Here is a 21949-nt window from a genome sequence, read left to right as displayed (position 1 = left end):
GCCTGCCGCGGGCTCTGTGCGCTGCGGGTTCCTCTGGGACGGTGGGAAATCGCGGGGTTGGGGGCTCGCTTATCTTATTCCGTGAGAGCGCTGTGAGGGAGTTTCCCAACGGAGAAAAGCTGTGCATTGTTTTGTTTTTTAACTTAACTTTTTTGTATTATTTTATCTGAAGAATAAGTAGTTGCTTCTCACAGCACCCTCACCCGCAGTACAGCCTTGTGTGCAGTGATTGCCCAGCTCTTCTCTTTGCCGTCGGATCAGAGCTGTGAGGAGTTTAGACTTTGCACTGCCAACTTATGTTTCTCAGATATGGATACCTGTGAGCCATGGCAGCTTTCTGCCAAGCGCAGCTGCTGAACCAAAGGGGAGCTGGTATTGGAGTTGAGTACTGTCCCAGCAGCACTCCTCATTGTGGTACAAGCTTATGGCGTGTTTTACCTTGTTTAGATGGAAAAGAATCTGGTGTTGCTCTTTGGTTATTTTTCTTAATTGTTCTTTTAGATAACAAGCTGCTAGAGAAGTCGGACCTCCACGCTGTGCTGGCTGATAAGCTGCAAGCAGAGAAATATGACATGCAGAGCAGACATGAGATCAGGTATATTTGTAATTACTTTGTTGTTCAGCTGTCTGCCCTGCCTGCTGTAACCCAAACCATGGATTGATGTGTTGTACAACTGTCTTCTAGGTTATGACAGTAACTTATAGCTGAGTAAAGTGGGGAGTTGGTTTAACTAAAATAAAACTTAAAGTATGAGAAACTTACTGTCACCATCAGAGGGCTGGAGCAGCTCTCCTATGAGGAAAGGTTGAGGGATTGTTTAGCTTGGAGAAGAGAAGGCTCTGGGGAGACCTCATTGTGGCCTTCCAGTGCTTGAAGGGAGCATATAAACAGGAGGGGAACGGCTGTTTATGGGGGTGGATAGTGATAGGACATGGGGGAATGGTTTTAAACTGAGACAGGGGAGGTTTAGGTTGGATATTAGGAGGAAGTTTTTCACCCAGAGGGTGGGGAGGCACTGGAACAGGTTGCCCAAGGAGGCTGTGGATGCCCCATCCCTGCAGGCATTCAAGGCCAGGCTGGATGTGGCTCTGGGCAGCCTGGTCTGCTGGTTGGTGACCTGCACATAGCAGGGGGTTGGAACTGGATGAGCATTGTGGTCCTTTTCAACCCAGGCCATTCTATGATACTACGTGTTTATGTTAATTGATGGAGAAAGATCAAAAAAAAAAAAGAAAGTCCAAGTTCTGGGCAGAAAGCAGTTTGTCACAGGCTCCACCTGTGAAGATGAACCAGGCTGAGCTGCTGGTTCTGTTACTACCTAATGATTGTGGTCTGACTCTTAAGACCATCAATTGAAAGTTTCATGAAGGCAACAAAGTATTGCAGTGCAGAAGGGGACAGCTGTCTTACTTGGAGTTTGGAGGTTCAGTGATACCAGGGCAGATACCTGGGCCGAGTGGAGCAAAACACAATTTTGAAGTGTCAATCCAAATGTGTTTCCTATGCTTAAGAAACAAAAACTATATCATCTACCTGCTTTTAGCAGGATTTTATCAGGAACTCCCTTCTAATGCAGGAATAGCACTCTAGTGCTGCAGGCAGCACTCATGCTATTTGTTTTGTTGGCGCCCGAATGCGCTGCAAACCAATTTGCTGGTAGTTATCCATTGTCTGGAGAGCACATAAATGCCAGCAGGCAGGGACTGCTGGCTTTTCCTCTTGGCTTGACTGAAGAAATGGCTGCTCGTTAGCTCAGAATTACTTACTGTGTAGGAATTGCAGTCTCTGTTGAAACTCTTCTTGCTACATGACTCAATACTGTATGCATGTGTCTAATTAGAATTAGAAACAAGTAGTTTGTGTTTCTGTAAGGAAGGAAGAAGAACTGATTCTCCTGGAGTTAACATGTATATGAAAGCTGTCAAGAGTTTTTTTGATGGCTGTAGTTGACCTGAACCATCTTTAGCTTATTGGAATCACATTCTGGTTGAACACCTATTCCAAGAGATGAGACTGGGGGTAAAGGAGGATGAGAAGAAATGCTCAGAAAGAACATCTTCCAAGTAAATACTAAACTGAATTATAATTACTGTCCTTGGTATGTAGCAGTTTGTTCAAACTGAACAGATTTTCTGGTACTAAATAGGTGAGGAAGAATGCTTTTAATCAACTGTAAAGGCAGGGAGGAATATTAGATCTGGCTGCAGGTGCAGATGTGGCCAGCATTATAGAGCCTGGTAGGTATTACCAGAGACTTGGCCTCTTACCTGTCCAGGCACACAGTTTGTTCTTATTGTTACCACTGTGAGACCTTCCAGCTTCTGAATACGTGGTCTTCCCCTTGGCATTGTTTTAACACAGAATGACTGCAGAAACAGATGCTTGCAATTTTCTTGTTCTTTTTCCTGGTATTATAGCAGTCAACTTGAAATTATTTTTTTGAAAAGCTGTGGTTTAAAATTTAGTTGCATGGAATCTGTGTGTGTGTATATATACATATATATGACATATATATGCTTTTAAAAAGCTAACTTCTGTTCCTATCTGCGTTCCTATCCTACCCTACATGCATTACAGTTGTAGCTGTTTTGGAGGTGGGAAGATGGATCTGCACGTTCAAACAGAAGTTAAAAGAAACCACCTTTGTGCCACAGGCTAGAACATAGCTGAGGCAGTGAAGAAGGGACTTGTTAAACCTGGGATGGTAAACCCAAGGGACTGGGAAGAGATCCAGGTTCCCTGGCTTGTGGATCTACATCTCTTAAACGCTGTCTTTCATTTGGGTTTTAAGTCTATTTTAAAAATGTGCCAAAAAAAAAAAAAGTAAATCAAACCCTCAGGAAATCTGATTTTTTTTGATATTATATAATGCTGTTGAGGGATGAGTTGTGGTGGAGTTAGCTGTGGTTTAGTTTGCAATGAATGGACTGCATCTTTCATGTGGTATAGAATATCAGAGGGAGATGGTGTCCTGAAACTGACTGGTCAAAGGCATGAAAGCAGCTGGATTCTAGTTTGTGACCTTCTTCCTCTCTTATTCCAGTCCAGGACACGATGGCACATGGAATGATGCTCAGTTACAGGAACTGGCACAGCTGAAGATAAAGCATCAAGAGGAGCTGACTGAGCTACATAAGAAACGTGGAGAGGTTGGAAAATCCTCTTGTGTTCTGTATGCTTCAAACATAGCCCTGCATGAATGTGACGTTAATTTTACTGAAATCATTTGTCTTTTTTTCAACTTTTCACATGCAGTCTTTTTAAGCAATTCATATTCATGATTAAAAAAATTTGGAGATGGTTGGTTGTTCAAACTGACAGCCAGGAAATAAGAGGATTCATTATCAGCATAGTGTTGTTTTTAAGAAGAGCTTAATTTTGTGTTTCACAAATTTACAGTTTTTAACTGTAGTTATTAGAGGAGGAAGGAACTAATCTAGCTTAGAGCTGCAAATGAGCACTGGTTCCCTGCTGGAAAGACTTTCTGTGAGCGAAGAGTGAGAGCATAGGTGGCAATAGATAGTTCCATTTGGCTCTTTTGCTTTGCAGGAGCACTGCTAGGTAAGAGTGGACAAAACAAGTGCAAGCAGAGGTTGGAAGTGCTTTGGTGTTAGACTGCAAGGGAAGGTATTGCTGTTTCTACCATGTAAATGCAGCAGGGGGCCTGGGAGTTCCATAAGTAATGAGTTGGGTGTTTTTTTTTTATTTTTTTCTTCATTGTTTTTTTGGATTTTTTTGTTTGGATAGGAAAACACAAGGGCTCTGCCAACAGATTTGGGTGTTCAGAATCACAGCAGAGGAAAGAGTAAGTCCAGGAGCTAGTACCTGAAAGTTACTGCAGCCTTTTACAGGGAGATGGGAGTGACCTGGAGAAAGTTATGCTCCTTTGACCACGCTTCATTGGAACTGTAAAGGAGCTCCCATGTCTGTAATCATGAGCTTTTCAAAGAGTAGGCAGCTTTCTACAGGAAACGTGCGTTGACTATACAAAGCACTACAGATTCCTGCTTCCCAGCTCAGCGCAGTGTCCTAAGCAACCTGCCCAGCTTCTCAGAGCTCAGTCTTCCTCCCAGGGGCAGCTGAGGCTCTGTACCCTGTGAGGTTTGTTGGCTGGGTACCTGGGAATTGATAACAGAATTCATTAGTGTTGGCCTCTGCCCCTCTTATTTTTTGTGTTCTGCAAAGACTCCATCAGTAGCTTTATTTGTAGAAGCAACAAACCAATAAGTATAGAAAGCAGAAAGAAGACATGAAAGATACTCCTCGTGCTTGTAGATTGGTCTGTGCTCCCACTGAGAGCTGCTCAGCATATGTTGTGCAACTGACAACCCTGCATGTCTGTAATGTGATTTTTCTCCTCTCCGTAGTTGGCCCAGTCTGTAATTGATCTGAATAACCAAATGCAGCAGAAGGACAAAGAGATGCAGATGAATGAAGCAAAGTGAGTAGGAACAGCTTCTTCTGTGTGATTGTTTTGAGACGGAGACTTCTGGATGGGTTATTTGTTATGATACTCTCCAGGAGCCTTACCCATGGGCTAAGAATTCCTTTCTGCATTGTGTAAAAAAAAAATAAATAAATAGGTACAGACTTGAGAGGAGATTCTCATTGTTTTATATGTTTTGTTGTCCTTCCAGGATTGCAGAGTATTTGCAAAAAATCTCTGAACTGGAAACAGAGTGCCAGGAACTACGCAGCAAGCTACAAGATCTTGAGCGAGCTAATCAGACACTGAAAGATGAATATGATGCTCTCCAGATCACCTTCAACGCCTTGGAGGAGAAACTGAGGAAAACAACTGAAGATAACCAGGAGCTGGTCTCACGTTGGATGGCAGAGAAAGCACAGGAAGCCAATCGCTTGAATGCAGAAAATGAAAAGGATTCGAGGTGAGATAATCTCTATTTGATAAAGTACTTCCCAGTATGTTCATAGATAACTGTGTGTGTAGAATAAAACAACATTCAGTTCAATTTAATCTTTGAGGTCTGAATTCTTGCATAATGCAATGAGAGCCCAGAAGTTTGCGTTCCTTCCTCTGGCCAACACAGGGAAATGCTTTGTGAAGACATTTCAGTCTTTTGAATGAAGAAAACATGCAACAGTGAACCATGGCCTAACAGTCATAAATCACATTCCTTTTGTTAGTACTAGATTTGAAGATTTGTTCAGCTTGCATTCTGATAGTACACACAGTATCTTTTTTTATACAACCAATTTAAATGTTTCTTTACATCCTGCTGAAAGGAGATGCTGTGAGAGTAAACTGTGTGTAAAAACAAATAGTTTTTCTTTTGAATTGCCTCTGTTTACTTTTCAGCTGACAATATTTGAAGGCTGAGGCCTTTAAGACAAACCACATAGTATGTGGTGGTTTTGTATTATCTTTATTAACATCGCTTTTTAAGTTCTTGCAAGTGTTTGCTCTGAGCAAATCTGCATTCCTATGGGCCACAAAAAGCTGATGTGCTGTAAGAGTACCAGTGTTGTGATGTTTTTAATATTATGAAACCCATCAAACCTGCACATGATAATCTTTGACACAAGATTAAGGCAGGCTGTTTGTTGTTGTTTTTCATTAATCATGTTTTTCTTTTCTTAGGAGGCGACAAGCCAGGCTGCAGAAGGAGCTAGCAGAAGCTGCCAAAGAACCCCTGCCTGTTGAACCGTAAGCACTTAATTTATGGAGTTCCTCCATACTGGAGTAAATTTCTGCTGCAGAAGACAATCCAGAAAAATGTGGACTTCTCCTGGCAGGCCAGAAATGATCATTCTTCAGTTTCTTGTCCTTTGCATCAGCCAGTAGCACGTGGATATTCACTGCCATTCACTGCTTATTCCTGGATGGTCTTTCATCAGCTGACTAAAGTGTGCAGCTGGGGATGTGTGTTTTGTGCCAGGTTGATGAGGTTATTAGCACTTAGGTTAGTCAAATCTAGCAAATCTACACTCAGTGCACTGCCATTGGCTACAACTGACACAGTCTTCAGAACTCAGTGCCAGAGCATTGTGCAGGTTTCTTGATTCCCTTTGCAGCATATTGGAATCACCTTAGAGCTCTGTGCTGCGTGTCCTTGCACATGATGGAAGCAATAGAAGAGGGCCCAGGCAAAAATCTAGGGTAGGAAGAGCGTGTATGTAGGGAATATGAGAGAACTTGCAGTAATTGGAGGGAAATTTGTAATCAGCAGTACAGCTAAGACAGCACAGTTTGGTTTGCAGCTTTTCCAGAAATGTTCAAATGCATCCATTCCCTGAGCTTGTTGAGCTGCGGGTCCCTCTGACAAGATTATCACTAACCTCTGTGTCCCAGGCCAGTGGCCATTACCACAGTCATTATTTGATGTAAACACATGCACAACTTAAGCATTACATTCTCCAGTAAATAATGTTGCATGGAGAGAGGAAATGCACATGCCTATGGCTGCTTTCCCTGCAAAACTAATTCCACTTCCCAAAGTGAGACCTTCCTATTTCAGAGCTGAGCTCAGAGGTAGCTGTGGCTCAACAGCCTGAGTACTTTACTTCCTGTTGTGGTGGTGATGATGGTCTCAGTGTTTCATAAATCCATTGTTTTGAGCTGCTGAGGAGTCAAAACAAAGCCTGTCCTCTTTGGCCTTTTGCAGCCGAATAGTCTTGTCTGATGGCAGAAGTTGGTTTGTAGTTAAATGCTGGGTTTAGCACCCTGATTAGTCATGTGTCATCAAGTTGACACTGTGTTTAAAAATAGCTTGTCCTGCAAGATCAGCAGTGCTTTGAAGAAGAACTGCTTGACTGTCAGAGCCCATGATAACTGGTCAGCACGTGGCGAACATCTTAGCTGGATTATTTTTATGGCGTTTATGTTGTAACCTCCCCATTACATTCAGTTACACACTAGAATGTAGATGTAACAAAGTGTCCCAAAACATCTCTCGTGCTTACTGGAGCAGCACTTGAAGTTCAGACAGTATAGAAATCATTAAATTCAGTTTGGTGTGGATGAAGAGACAAAGTTCGAGCCCTTGTGGGTCGTTATAGTGTATGTTGGGCTGCAAGCTGAAATGTAATGTTGTAGTAAAGAGAATCTGAAAAGGGTGCTATCAACATCATGGAGGAAAAAAACTGTCACAGAAGAGTCTACCTGGCAGTTTAAATGAGAAAAATGTAGATATTGCACATAATTGTTTTCACTGTTGATAGTACTGTCTCTGGCAGGGGCAGCCAGATGGTGTTTGTGTTACCTTCATCTGCCTTTGTGACACTGCAGCTCAGTGAAGCTAAGTGGGGTTGGGGTCAGGCACTGGTGGATCCTCGAGCAGTATCATCCCTTCTGTTCAAATACTTGAGGAGGTGGTCCCTCCTGAAGGCACCGCTGGCTGAAAATGAGGTGTGTTCTGTTCTCTCACTTCAGCAGGGATGATGACATTGAAGTGCTTGCAGATGAAACCTCTGACACAGCTGAGGAGACATCTCCAGTGCGAGCTGTCAGCCGAACGCCCAGGTTTGTAGCCTGAGACGTCCTTCTTTCCATGTTCTTGGAGAAGAACAAGGGGTATAAGAGATTCAGAACAATTAAAGGAACAGTGTTGAAATATTGCATCTGGTTTTCACTCTTCTTTATCTGGAATGCAGTTCTGTGCTTCCACCACAGCAGCAGGGAACTCATTGCATACTGTGTTCTCTGTCACTGTGTTCTGGCTGTGTTTTTCCTGTGTTGTTTTAACCAAGCAAAACTAGTGTCTAAATATCCATAATGTTAAAAAATAAGATTTAAAAAGAAAAATAGACTATCAGGTAAGTACTGCAGTGCCAGCTTTCTTCTCTCGATTTATAGAAGACACCAACACAGCTTTACAAGCAGTGGAATTCTATTGTAATACTGAAAATCTCTCCACCTAGATTAAATGCATTTTTTTTTTTCTCTAAAGTAGCAGTGAGTGGAAAGTAAGAGATAATGATAAGAGCACGGATAATGTTGTTGAAACTACAGACTTGGTAAATTGTTAAGTCTGAACCCAGTAATTCATGGGGTGGACGTTGAGGTGAAAATGAAGAAACACCACTCACAAGTGATGCTCTGATTTGTTGTTCTGGTGACTTTTGTACTGCTGCCTGCCTTTGGGATTTTCTGCCTTGGGACTGGGTCTGTGGGGAGGGAAGTCTTTCCAGATACTTGCTGCTATGAACTGTGTTTATGTTGATCGTTATTTGGAGAAGCTCTTCACAAGATTTAAACCTGTCCTCCCCTCCTTCAGTAAGCGACTCTCCCAGCCAGCTGGAGGCCTTCTGGACTCTATCACTAATATCTTTGGGTAGGTTAGAACACTTGCTCCTCTTTTGTTTTTGTATTGGTTTCAATGTATACCAAAAATCTTGGTGATGCAAGGAATACAAACAAATATTTTCAGCCTTTCTTCTAGCTTCTGCCTTTTTTTTCTTTTTTTGTTCTCCTCAACTTCCTGTTTCTTCCATCTTGCCGTGTGCTGACCTCTGACCTTTCCCTCCAGTCTGTCTGAGTCTCCCCTTTTGGGACATCAATCTTCCGATGCTGCCAGGTGAAAACATTATCCCTCTTAGTCCAGCATGTAAATGTATTCCATTGAGTTAACATGGAACCAAGCTGCATTATCCTGATTAGATGTCAGTTATCAATATGACTGGCTAGGAATTATCTGCTGTTAGAGATGCAATGAACTCCTCTTTGTGGGGAGTTGCTCTTACTTTCCACTGTGCTTAGTTCCTTTACTAGAGCTATTTTAAAGTAAGCCTCTAGGCTTTGTGCTTGGTATCAAGAGTAGAGCCAGCCTTTGTAAGTCAAGCCCTACATTAGGTGGATGGTCTTTGCTTAAATGGTGCTGTTTGAGCTTTGGAATGGAACGTTTTGCTGCCTGGAATGTAGTGCTGCAGTGGTGCTCAGTCTCCCTAGACAGAACGATGGAGTTGCAGTCTTTCCTGCTAAACTCAGCTGCAATCACTGCCATGTTTATTTCCTAATAGAAAAAGATGACTGCTTCAAAATGAGGTCAGTAATCAGATCTGGTAAAATATCTGGCATTCTATGAGCTATCGAAAGCCATAAGTGATGTAGTACTGCACAATAAATCTCATTTTTGAAAGACTGGATAAAAGAAAATAAAAACCCTATTGTTTTATCACTATACAGTGTAGTTAAGTGCCATGTACAAATCTGGATGGACTCGGAGAAAGCATTCCTTTCTGTTTGTAAAATCCTTTTACTGTGTTTCATATCAGGAGGCGTTCTTTGTCCTCGTTCCCTGCTCCCCAGGATAATGCAGAGCCACATCCGGGTGCCAGTAAAGAAGTGAGAGTGCCCACTACTGCCATATGTGTCTTTGTAAGTATAGAAGGAGTTACCATTTTTACCATCCTTTGTACTATCTTTGGAGGAAGCGAATCCTATCTGCATCTAGGATACTGGTCTCTTGAAACCACTGCCATTAACTTTGCCAAACAAGAAGAAATTCTTGGCAGCGTGGTTCATCCTATTTAATTTAACCCAAGTGTTTTTCAAAGCCAGCGTGCTCCCAGGTGTGGTTCTGTTCTGCATGTGTTTGATGTCTGTTTTGCTGAGGTCGATGATGACACTTAGTAAAAGGTCTGATGGCACTGGGAAATTGCACACCATTACCTTTTTGGCTCCCAGCAATCTTTGTTCTGTCATGCCATAATAGAGCTATGACTGAGAAAAAGATTGCTGACAGTTTGGGATTAATTCAGTGCCAGCTCCCCACAGTGGAGGGGGTTTTGGTGCTGGATGTCATCCAACAGAGCTGGTTGGAAGGAGCTCATGGTAGTGGTGCGCCTTCATTGGTTGTGCGTGATCTAAAGTTTTCAAGCTGAGACCTCCTTTGTGTGTTGCTTTGGCCTCACAAGGCTGAACTTAAACTTCTGAGCTGGGCATTGCCTTCTGAAATGAAAGATACTGTGGTAAATCGTTTCGCAGAGCAATTGTTTGTTTGGATGCTTCTCTTGAACTTTCTCAGGCGGTCCATCAAGTGCTTTCTCCATGGATACAAAATGATTATTTTCATCCACAAGGAGTCGTATAGAGAGTCACTGTAGTGTGGAGGCTTGTGTGTTCCTGGCGTGCCCTGTTACTGTCTCTAATGGAGGTCATCAGGTGGAGGAGGAGTAGTTAGGCTGTGATCTCATTCTCAGCTTCAGTAGCATAAGTGACAGCGTGGAGCTGGCTTGAATAGGGCACTTATCAGAGGTGTTTGTGGCTACAGTACATGGTAAAAGCCTCCCTCCACCTCTGGCTGTATACAGCAAGTCCAGTTGATTGACAAAATTACTTATGATTAACACTTTAATACGTAGGACATTGCAAAGCTACGTATGGCTGAGATGCTCAAGAGCCACTTGTTTCACTTTTCTATGAATTTCCTCTGATGTCATCTGAACTTCCTAGAGTGGTGTAGCCAGTCAGCCCCACACAGGGGACAAACCAGAGTAAGTTATGCTGACCCTTAATCTTAAAAACACAGGGAATGCTGTCCTATTCCAATTCCCACCTTGCTGCAGTAGGAACAGTTGCAGTAGCAAACCTGTCACTGTGGCTTAGTGAAGGTGATGCTTTGTTAGCAGTTAGTATTGGAAGGAGGAACTCCCTGCTTCCTGCGTGGGAGCTTGTATGTGCTGTATATATCTGTATTGTATTTCAGCTCCTGTGTCTGGAGCCATGGTGGTGCCTCATGCATGTCTAGGTTCAGTGGAGCAGTGCAAAGCGTTCCTAAAATGAATGCAAGGACTCCGTGCCAGAAGTTTGGCAGATGCTGGGAGGTTGTTACTCCAAACAGTGATCCATGCCTCTCTTTGTAGAGCTGAATAGAAAAAGCTGGAATGGGAGAAGGAGGTTGTTGTGTCAGCCAGCACAGTGGGACGTAGCTGGTGGGCAAAGATTTTGGCTGGCTTTATTTAGAATGTTTCTTCAGTACTTCCAGGAAGACCAGACTTGAAATGTGATGACCTCTAAGTATGAGCTGACAGACCAAGCTGACAGACCAACAGCAAGTTCTAGCAGAAAAACTTCTTCCTGGAAACTGATTTCAAAAGAGCACTTAGTGAAAATTCTTGGTGGGGTGCAGGGGAGAGGAAAAGAACGCAGCAAATGAGTTAAGGACATGATACTCCTTAGTGTGGGAAATAATGGGCAAGTAGTGCAAATCTGTAAAATTGACAGGGGAAAAGAAGAGATCTTGATACTAAAATCCTCATAGGTTCTTAAAGGTTAAGAATCACAGTTAAGCAGGCAACTCAACCTTCAAACATTACTCTGTGCAAAAGCAGAGGTGTTGCTGGACCTGCTGATAGGAACTATGGCATAAACCCAAGCTTTCAGTGAGAGGAGGGCTGTTCCAAGCTGCAGCTGTGCTGTTAGTACTTAACTGCCAGTATGAAGCTGCATTATCACTGATACTGTAAATGAAGACACTTTATTTATTGTGCTGTTTTTAAGCAGGCTTTCCAAGGCCAAACCTGACTCGAGTGTTTAGTGGTTGCATAAGCTGGTTGGATTATGTTCCTCTGCTGGCTCTAGGCGGAGAAATAAAAGGTTGATTTCCTTCAGCAGTGTGTCACCTCTTAATGTTTTCTGTCCTTTCCTTATTTTATTCTGGTATAACTTAAAAGAAAAGCCTCTGCTTTGTAAGTGCAGTCTGTGTAGGCTTTGTCAAGTTCTTGGTAGGGTACTGTCACTGTGGAGTCCTTGCTCGTGTTCTCCTTCATATGCCTTTGGATTTTTTAGATAAGGATCAGCATTTTTTGCTCTGTTTGTACACAATCAGCCACAGCAGGGATTCAGCCTCCTATATACTGCCGAAAAAGCTGCAGCTGTGGTGTAACCCTTGACGCTCTGGGCAATTTCTAATTGGTGCTTTTTGAATCTGTGCAGTTTGGATAGCTGTTCTGTTTCTTCTGCTCCCCCAGGACGCACATGACGGGGAGGTGAACGCGGTGCAGTTCAGCCCTGGCTCCCGGTTACTGGCAACAGGAGGCATGGACCGCAGGGTTAAGCTCTGGGAAGTCTTGGGAGGTAAATGTTTTTGCTTTGGGATAACGTGGGGTATTAAATAAACTCATAGTTCACTTTGTGTCAGCTTCTGTTCTAATCCATTGCTTAAGTTTTGTTCGTCTTTCTCTGTGCAGATAGGTGTGAGCCCAAAGGTTCCCTCTCTGGTAGTAATGCTGGGATTACAAGCATAGAGTTTGATAGTGCTGTGAGTATCTGTGCAATATCCACTGTTTGTAATTGGAAATAAGCTAATTGATTTATGTTATGCTCTGCTGTCACTTTCCATTCTGATGCTTTGAGAATTACCTAAAGGTAGGAGTTAATGCTTAGGAGAGTAACTGCAAACAGTTAAAAAATTGTACAAAAGCTGCAGTTGGTGTAATTCTCATCTTGACTTTGCAGTTCAGATTATAAACAGCTCAGATTATAAGAAGCTCAGACGTTGGCCAGTACAGGGCTATTATAATAAAACTAAAATGCATTGGGCTTTGTCTAATATGAGACATTAATCTTCAGCTTCCCACGAAAGCTGACACAGCAGCACAAAAGAAGAAAATACACTGGGGCTTTATTTCTGTGAAGCTTTTATTTTCACGAGTGCTTTGTTGAGGTCTGTGATGAATAGTAAAAGGTCTGATTGTCCCGAGACTTGCTCTTCTGTGGCCTCTTCTCCCAGCAGTTTCTCCCCAGTCATGGCACAGTAATGCTGTGACTGTGGGAGTGCTTGCTGACAGCATGTGATGTGTTCAGTTCATGTTAACCTGAAGTATTGGAGACATGACTGTGATCAGCATCCCACAGACCTGCTCAAAGGAGTTGGGGTTTCAGCTTGTTATATCTGGACATGTGATCTGACTTTTCTGCTGAGACCTCTTCCATAACCCAGTGTTTTGCTGCAGAATAAGACCAAAGCTGAAGTAATTTTTTCCACTCGCTGATTCTGCATGCTGAACCTCCCTGACACACACCCAAAGCCATCGTCCCTTTGGACGTCAACCAGCTGATGAGATTTGCAGGGGTTGTTAATCTGCAGGATAATCTAGATGTGAGGTTATGTATGTGAAGATGAACACACTTGAGGTGACATCTGCCTGGGGTGAGATGCCAGTGGGCCTTAAGGACTCTTCTTTAGCTTCAGGGAAGTCTCTGAGCTGCACGGGTCTTTAAGGATAGATCTCTCCCTATTGTGGATGACTTGGAAAAGCACTAAGCCTACAGTCGTGAACAAACCCATCTACCTGTCCTTGAACAGATTTAGCTCTTGGAATCTTGAAACGTTAGAAGTATAATGAAAATTTCAAGAATTGGGCCAATTCCATTTTGAGGAATGCTTAAGGCAGATGATGCAGGACTTTTCTCATGTGCAAAATGTAGGTGAAAGGAATAGGTGAGGGCAGACGAGCTCAGATCCTCGCTGCAGTAGTGGTGGGCAGAAGGGGAAGAAAGGAGGTACTTTGCTTGTTATTCCTTTTATCTATAGTCATGATTGCACCAGTCACTGTCACCTTTTGCTGAGAAGAAAAGGCCACAGCCTTTCTGAAAGCTGTCACACTGGCTTTCCATGCTGTTATACTCTGCCGGGTTTTAGTTATTTTATCCTCCTGTTTTCCCTTGGCATGATAGCACTAATACGGCTCTAATCACTAATTGGAAATGATTTGAGCTTAATTTTCATATTGACTAGCAGAAGTAGTTTTAAACTAAACTTGTGTTTACAGGGTTCTTACCTCTTAGCAGCTTCAAATGACTTTGCCAGCAGAATCTGGACGGTTGATGACAATCGATTACGGGTGAGTCTCCTGATGCTTGGGATAGCTTTGTCCTGCATTTCCACCTTCGTGTCTTACAGAGGCAGCGTGATCTTTGCTGTTGTGCATTTACAGACACTCAGCAATCCCTTTTATTAAACAGATGTTTACTTCTCTTAAATTAAAGAGGCTCTGCAGCAAAACCTAAAATCTAATATTGGTCTCTGCACAGCCTCGCAGGAAACTCCAGTTGCCACATCTTTGTAACACACAACTTTGCATCCCTCTCTGTGGAAACTTAAATGTTTTTTTTTATGGTTCTTGAAGAACCACTTTAATGCTTTAGCCTCCATCTAAAGAGAGGACAACTGAAGAAGGGCTTGCAGCAGAGGGTTGGTTTGTTGGTTTTTTGGGGGTTTGTTTAAGTCAGAGGTAACGTTCTTGAAAAGGAGTCTTAGACCTTGCTGCTAAAGGCAGCAAACTGAAGGATTTGTGAAGTTATTCTTTATCTTTCAAAAGATCCCTCCCTTCTGCCCATCTCCTCTGTACTCAGGTTCTTATCCAACAGTTTATCTTAGGTTTAAGGAAGGATTTACCTGTAGGGGAGAAATAGTTTCTTATCACCTTTCTGTAAAGTTTTGTTTATTATTGCTCCTGTTGACACTTTTCATCATTTTTTTTAGGAAGATGCTATTTAGGCTTTGAATCTCCTAGCATTTCACACGTCAAGTATAACCTGCAGTCACATTATCATTCACTGGGTAGTTGTCAGTGTGCATTAATCAGGTCTAATACTGGAAATTACAGTATACTCTCTGAGTTTTTAAAACAACAACAACAAAATGTGGATATACCAGGCATTTCTCTTGTGGCTTTTTTCTCCTCCACAGTCCTTGCTTCAGTCACTCACTATTTGTTTTGTGATTTGGCATGTAAATAGTCAGCATTTGGAAGTGAATGCAGTTCATGTTCCTCAGCCCCCTTGAGCCTTCCTCTGTGCTGGATGAAAACAAAAGCAGTTATGGAATCTGCTGTAGGGAGTGTTTCTGAAACCTTCGGTTGTCTCAGCTTTCAGGCTTGAGGGTATAACAGCAGTTGAGATGAGGTATATCCTGCTGTATCCTTGAGAAAAGCTTGTTACAGAAAACTTTTTCAGCATGCTTTCCCTCTCCTCGTTTCTCCTGCATGGCTGTGGCGCAGTTGCCATCTACCTCTGAAGTGTGGGCATGCTGGAATAGGAGAGCTCACAGGTTCCCCGGTACCTGGAGACCCTGCAGCCAAAGGTGACCCACGTCTCAGGGCTTCATGCTGAGCTCAGTGGTAGTGAAAACTCCAACACGGTGTTGATCGCTGTTTAATGTCATAGATGGGGGTGGAAGCAAAAAAAGGAAATTCAAGCAAAGCGGTAGACGTGCAAATCATCTTTTAAGTTCTTTGTGAGGATGTTGAACCAGTAAGCTATAAGAAAAGGAATCAAATGGAACTGTGCACGTTGCCAACGTGAATCTCTTCTCCTCAGCACACTCTGACAGGTCACAGCGGTAAGGTTCTGTCTGCCAAGTTCTTGCTGGACAACGCACGCATTGTGTCAGGAAGCCACGACCGGACCCTCAAGCTCTGGGACCTCCGTAGCAAAGTTTGTAAGGAAGCTTCACTTCTTTCATCCGTGGTCTGTGCTCCTACTGGGTGTAAATGGGAGCCTTACATAAGGCAGATCTTCTTGCTAGTCTTAAAAAGCAAAAACTGGCGGCGGTGCTATTTTCTGTTGTTGTTCAAGTAATCAGATTCCTTCTGTTTGTTACCTGAAATAAGGAATCGTGTATGCAGAAAGCACTGTTAATGCTATTACATTCCAGCAGCTGTGTTCTATGAGCTTTCTTTGTTTATCAGTCCATGCTGTGGGTATTTTTGTCTTCCACTGAAAGCGTGGAGCCAGCTCAGAGTGTTTTTAACCTGGGGGTGGATGGAATTGTGTCTTGGAAATGTGCCAGATTTCAACATCACAAATGAAAGAGATGCTCAGGTTCTGGTTCTTCTTTGGGATAAACGTTTTTCTTGGTCTGCTCTTCAACTGATGGCTCTTAAGCCTTCTTGCCCTGAGAGAAAAATCAGGATTGCTTTGATACCTGAGCCATGAACGTAGGTCATGTTGGCAGTTTCATGTTTAGCAGTGGCAAATTATAGCTGGCTAAATAGGAAGTAAAGCAGCTGTCCTAGGAACATTTAAAGAGATATTAGATCTAGCAAAGGAGATTGAGAAGGGCAAAGAGGTTAAAGATTTAATTCGGGATTATACTAAGACAGTTTGCCCTGTGGCACTGCATGGGCCCAGCATTGTGCAGCTGCTATGTTCAGGGTGTGTGTATGGCATAGGGATTATATTCTGATTCCCTTTCCATCAGCTTGTATGGAATTCAGTGCCTCACCACTGACTTATCCTTTTTTTAGGTATAAAAACAGTGTTTGCAGGATCTAGCTGCAATGACATCGTATGCACTGAGCAATGTGTAATGAGTGGACATTTTGATAAGAAAATCCGTTTCTGGGATATCAGGTAAAACTTGTGGGAGGGCTTACACACAGTAGGGATGACTGTAGAATTGTTGTCCAAGTATATTCTGAACTCTGGGCTGCTTTTCTTCCTCAGTGTAGAAGCTGGAGAGACAGTTCTAAGTCTCAGAGAGCTGATGAAAGTGAAAGTGCCTTTTATTACTGCTTTTACTGCTGTTGGTTGAGGGGGGGAGGGCTTGGGATTTTATATATGGTTTTGGATTGCTGATTTTATTTATTTATTTGTTTTCCTGGAAAGGCAGTCTGTTTCTTTGGAAATATTTTGCGTTGGTCATTAGTTTGCTTTCTAGACATTATTTAGTTTTCCAGAGGATAGGGTTGGGAGTAAGGTAGTGTCTGACTGTTGGCTGGTTGTGTTTTCCACCAAGTGGAATCTTGCTGGAGAAAGACTCAAAATGTGAGAATAATCCAGTAATCCTTTGTCTCCTTCTCTTTCACACTGGGACAAGTAAAAGTTTGGATGCAGTGGTTTGGCTTCCAGGCCCTGCTTTACTTACTCTTTTTTTTTCCTTTTTCCCCCTACTGTCTTCCCATCTTTTCCTAGAACTGAAAGCATAGTAAAAGAACTGGAGCTGCTTGGGAGGATCACAGCTCTGGACTTGAACTCGGAGCGAACAGAGCTTTTGACCTGTTCCCGTGATGATCTACTGAAGATCATCGACCTGCGGGTTGGTGCTGTCAAGCAGACATTCAGGTGAGTGTGCCCTCCACAAGAACACTGTGAATTTCAGAAGTCAGGCTTGCTGGTAGCTCTCAGTGTTAGACTTTTTTCAGTGTCTCCACAGAGAAAGAAGTCACCTACGTTTTTTCACTTGAATAGCAAGTTTCTCTGCAGCCATAACAGATTTTTGCTGTTAGACAAATCTTTTCATTTGCTTCTCTAAAGGAGGTGGATTAGTTTAGAAGTGCTTGGCCTAAGGGAAAGGGCTTCTTCAGATGTGTCTGAGGGGTTGGTGTATGAAAAACAGAAGTCGTGATAAAGGGGTACTGGAGCTTATTCTGAGCCATCCAGAACCTTCACTGTGCTCTTTATTGAATCTTGAGATCAATCTTCTTTATAAACGAAGCTTCAATTATCTGATTCTATCTTTTCAGTGCCCAGGGATTCAAATGTGGCTCTGACTGGACAAGAGTTGTGTTCAGGTAAGATCAGATACAAGGAAAATACTGTCTGATTAAATCTTATCCCCAGAAGTGAGTGATTCATGATGCTTGGCTGCACTGTCTTCATTTACAGCTGGAAAAACTTGGGGCAGAGTTTGTGATTTGTCCACAGTTACCTCTTGTTCAAGACAGTGCACCTGTAGATGTTGATGAACTGTCTTGGAAGCTTCCTGATTTATGAATTCATTTGCTTGTTAGAGTTAATGAATGGTAACAGATTTTTTTAAATGATGTAACATCAAGTTGCTTGCTTAGGAAGCTGAATTTGGAATGATGATTGTGCTGATAAATTGCTGATGTGAAGAAAATTTGTTCTGTGCCTTCAACTCCTTCTCTGATCTCATAGTCCTGATGGTAACTATGTGGCTGCTGGTTCAGCTGATGGTGCCCTCTACGTTTGGAATGTACTCACTGGGAAGTTGGAGAGAACTCTTGCCAAGCATCACAGGTGAGAGAAAGCTGCCCATTCCATCTGAAGCAAGATCTGGCTTGTGAATGTAGATGAGAAAGACTTGTGGTCGTAGAGCTTTACTGTTTGGGTTGGTGTGTGAGAATTTTTATATGCAGATTCTTTGTGGATTTGTGGCATTTTTTTTCTAGATTGGCCAAAGACTACATTTATTATTTTTCCAAAACTCACATATGATTCTCATAAAATATATTTAATATATTCTGAAGAAACAGTATCCTTCTTAAGCTTATTAAAAGCAGGACTCTCCTAGGAGCTGAGAATGAAAGCCCTTGTTCTGTCATAGTCAGGATACTGTATTATTTCATTTTCTTATGAAATGCTGTTGTGGAATTCAGTTTGTTTTTCCTTTAAACTTAACACCTGGCTTCCGTTTCAGTTCTTCTATCAATGCAGTCGCGTGGTCCCCAGCGGGTGCCCATGTGGTCAGTGTGGACAAAGGAAACAAGGCTGTCCTGTGGTCTGAATTTTGACTGGATGGAGAGTGAGAGGCAGAGCTCCCGTGCCTCTGTGTGTGGTGGTGCTGGTCCGTGGCTGAACAGAATGGAGACCCCGGCCCACATCCATCCTGAGCGGGAATATTAACAAGTGCGTGGGCTTCGCTTTCTGGAGGAAAGTTCTAAAGCAATGGAGAAGGAACCTGAGTCAGAGATTTCTTATGGCCGTAACCATGCTGTGGCACTCGGACTCAGCAAGGGATTAGCTGTCTGGATGGAGAATGCTACTTAGTCATGCCTTTACATGCAGTATCTATGCACCAGTGGAGCTGAAGATACGCGGGATTCCTCACCAGGCAGCTGTGCCAAATACCCTATCACACAAATGTATCTACAGCACTTCTGAGTTGGAAATGTTGGAAAGAAGTTACAGTGTATGCTGACTTAATGCGCGCTCTGTCTCCTGTGTTCTGTTCTTGTGGCCTGGTTTAGGTGTGGAGTGAGAAGATCCCGAAATGTGGACGGGTCTGGGCAGTCTGAAGTGCTGGAAAAGCTTTTGTAGAGAATTTCCAGTGGTTCTGGCAGCTCTGCTGCTGAGTTACCAACTCAGTGCAGAGCTGCTCTGATCCTGACAGGTTCTCCAGTGCTGTCGTGCAAACTCCTTGTATCAGTTTTTAATGGACGTTGTCCATTCTTCGGGACTTCTGCACCCTTTTGTTAAAATGCCCTTCAACAGTCAGGGCATCACAAAATAAGAGATTTTTAATCTTTTTACTCCACAGGCAATTTGGTTACTGGGTTTGAGGAGAGAGAAGTTCAGCTTCTGCTGTGCTGCTGTGTTGAGGAATGTAGTCATACTGTGACTTCAGTACCTGAACGTAGATGCTTGGTCCCCTTTTTGGTTCATCCGTCCTCTGCTGGAGGCTGTCAGTAGAACACGGGGTCAGTGGGGTTCAACCCCAAATGCATTCTGTTGGTGCTGGCCATTCCAGGCCACTGGCCCCCTTCTTCAGCAGACGTGCAATATTCCTGTGTGTGCTGAAGCCCTCTCTGTGCTGTGGAGCAGAATCTTCCTGTCCCCGTTTACGCATCCAAAAACCAGAGTGTGGCTGGCTGTGAGCTACCTGGTACAATTGCATCCAGCCAAACCTTTCCACATGGTCTGGGCCTCTAGACAAGCCACCAGCGTCGTATTGCCTTTTTATTTGCACTTTATTTTCATCTTTCCTGATTGTGTTTTACTAAGGAAGCGTGTTGTTTGGAGGGGCTGGATTGGGGGGCAGCTGCTCTAACGGGCATCTCTCTATAAGCCAGCCTTTTGTTCAGGCACCTTCTGTAGAGGGAACTAGAGTATACTGGGCAAACTTTTTATTTATTCAGCTGCCCGTAAGAACTTGATTGTAAATAAACCCATGTTCCGCTTTTAAAACCCCACACTGCTCTGATTCATTGATGTCTGTGTTCATGTGTGAGATTTTTGTTCTGAATGAGCCAAGAGTGGGAACTGGAAACGTCTTTGTTTTGTTTTCTTGGTGAATTGTAGGTTTGGGTTCAGCTGCACTGTGGGGTTTGGTATAGAGGGGGAAGCAGGATAATGCTCTCAGCAGCAAGTTGGGCGACCTGCAGATGCAGCCTTGCCTTGCCCTGTCTCAGGAGCACTGCCCGAGATTGAAGGAGGTCTCACCATGTTAAACAAGTGCCCCTGTCCTCGACAGATGGGTGTGTTGTTGGAGGTTTTGGATACGTTACTGAACTAAGGAAATCATCATCTGTATTTCAAACACTGCTGAGAACAGAAGGCTTTATATCCTGTGGCACCCAAACTGCTACCTTATTGGATTTTTAAGGCAGTGATAGGAAATGCCCGTTTCCAAAAACACAAAACCCTTATTGAATAAAGCTCTGGTTGCTACTTCAGAGTAATGAAACAAAGCCTTCAGCTGTTTTTGTTAAGGAACAAATTTCCATATACAGCCATGAACCTTAACTGACTGCTCTCCTCTTTTTGCTGAGACAAGAAGCTTTGTGACCAGCTCTTGGATGCGGGAACCACAGCAAAAAGGAGAAAACCCACACTGGCATTTTGAGGCGTTTTTGGAGACTGTCTTTTTTTCCTTCTGCCTGTTGCTGTGGCAGAAGGTGCAGAAGGTGCTTCTCAAAAGGCACCTACCAAGAGCCCAGGTGACCTTGGGTTGCTGCAGAAAAACAGACTGCTGAATGGCAAGTCAGCGTAATGAAAGATTATTGGGAGATTAGGCTAACATAATAACTCTGCAGGCTCTGGTGGGGGGGATCAGAATGGGTTTAGGACTTTTATAACTTAGACTATCAGACTTCTATTTTCTACATCATGTGCATAGATTCTCGCACAAAGGGCTTTGTTTGGCCTGTTTATGCTGTTACGAAGTGGGTTAATAAAATTCAACACTAAAGCAGTGATAATGGCTAGCCTAGCTAAAACCTTAAGCATTTTAAATTGACATTCCTTAGGACCATGGTTTCTCTGAAATTCCAATGGCCAATTTCAGCTTTTTTATTTTACCTGAGGTTGTTTGTTTGTTTGTTTGTTTTTTAATTAATTCTGTTGCCCACTCACGGTTCAACCTGTAGATGGAAGAAGAGAAAACGAAGATACCTGCTGCTCAAAGGTGCTGTCATGCTGCTTCTGTGCTGATGGTGGAGCTGCCCTTCCTGGGGCTGAGAGTAGCAAGGGGCCATTTCTCCACATATTGAAAGTGTGAACTGTGGAGAAACTGCCTCCAAGCTGTTCAGGAGATGTGTGCCCACGCCTCTCAGGCATTCAGAGAAGCAGAGGTTGTAACAAGAATGCTCGTTCCTCTCCTGGAGGGCTCATAATCCTCCAGCAGCAGCAGCATGAGCACTTCACAAAGCTAGCTTTCTCTTTTTGCACTGTGAGACTGAACATAGCGTGTTAATTTGGTGGGTTCATTTGTGAAGCCTCTTCCTTACTTCACCAAACAGCACCTCAAGCACATGTGAATCTCCACGTTGTTGGGCAGGAGAGTTTGTGTTTGCCAGAACAATGATTAAACTCCCCAGGTAAATCCTATTTAATAAAATGTTGCAGGAATTTTGAAAATAAGGAAAGAGCTGAGGAACGTTGGCTCTGTGTTCATTTATTTGTGTGCCTGGGCAACTAAATTCATTCACCAGCGACTTTGCATAAAGCAAACCTGACCTGTGAGCACAAGATTGCCTGCAGAGGAGGCAGTTTGGGCTGGTAAGTGGAGAGGGTCTCGTGAGGTCTTTCTAACTGAATTAACAGATGCAGCCCAGAGGAAAGCTACAGCTGCTTATGCAGATTGCAAAGCAAAAGTTACACACTATTGGTCTTGATGTTATTTACAACATCACGGGGAGAAGAAGGCTGTTCTTGGGACGGCCACAAACAGTAAAGCTAAATGGATTAAATCTCTGTTGAAGTGTTTTCTTAAATGTTGTGCTTCACTCTTTTTGTAAGTGCATTAAGGATGGGAGGTGTACTAGCTAACAACGTGTTGCTTCCAAGGAGCAAGCCAGCGA

General features: G+C 43.1%; 1 protein-coding gene and 2 non-coding genes across 8 annotated transcripts; all 3 read left to right on the top strand.

The window, feature by feature from the left end:
• Positions 1-480: 480 nt before the first annotated feature.
• On the top strand, positions 481-19917 carry ATG16L1 (autophagy related 16 like 1). Of its 6 annotated transcripts, none has more exons than XM_010716592.3 (18): positions 481-595; positions 3045-3150; positions 4369-4442; positions 4639-4890; positions 5604-5669; positions 7398-7484; positions 8239-8295; positions 8491-8538; positions 9236-9338; positions 11933-12038; positions 12152-12222; positions 13736-13807; positions 15285-15405; positions 16214-16319; positions 16881-17030; positions 17432-17479; positions 17847-17948; positions 18349-19917. In XM_010716592.3, the coding sequence occupies exons 1-18, from the start codon at positions 573-575 to the stop codon at positions 18440-18442; spliced, it is 1686 nt and encodes a 561-aa protein (XP_010714894.1). In that variant the 5' UTR covers positions 481-572; the 3' UTR covers positions 18443-19917. The 6 variants fall into 6 exon arrangements, with proteins under 6 accessions (XP_010714894.1, XP_010714892.1, XP_010714896.1 ...); XM_010716590.3 differs by having other exon boundaries at positions 482-595; positions 7395-7484; XM_010716594.3 differs by lacking the exon at positions 8491-8538 and having other exon boundaries at positions 482-595.
• Positions 9575-9848, top strand: LOC116217065. The gene has a single exon (XR_004160992.1).
• LOC116217066 lies at positions 12627-12888 on the top strand. The gene has a single exon (XR_004160993.1).
• Positions 19918-21949: the final 2032 nt, after the last annotated feature.

Source organism: Meleagris gallopavo, chromosome 11, assembly GCF_000146605.3.
Source record: "Meleagris gallopavo isolate NT-WF06-2002-E0010 breed Aviagen turkey brand Nicholas breeding stock chromosome 11, Turkey_5.1, whole genome shotgun sequence".
NCBI classification, from domain to species: domain Eukaryota; kingdom Metazoa; phylum Chordata; class Aves; order Galliformes; family Phasianidae; genus Meleagris; species Meleagris gallopavo.
The sequence above is the reverse complement of the archived record's forward strand: the minus strand, read 5'-3'. Positions and strand labels throughout refer to the sequence as shown.

Bases quoted from the DNA above. Each gene is read 5' to 3' on its own strand.
- ATG16L1 (XM_010716590.3), top strand. From the start codon at position 573: ATGCAGAGCAGACATGAGATCAG. The intron at 3,151-4,368 runs GTTGGAAAATCC...TCCTCTCCGTAG, and splicing joins TACATAAGAAACGTGGAGAG to TTGGCCCAGTCTGTAATTGA. The intron at 17,480-17,846 runs GTAAGATCAGAT...CTGATCTCATAG, and splicing joins TGGACAAGAGTTGTGTTCAG to TCCTGATGGTAACTATGTGG.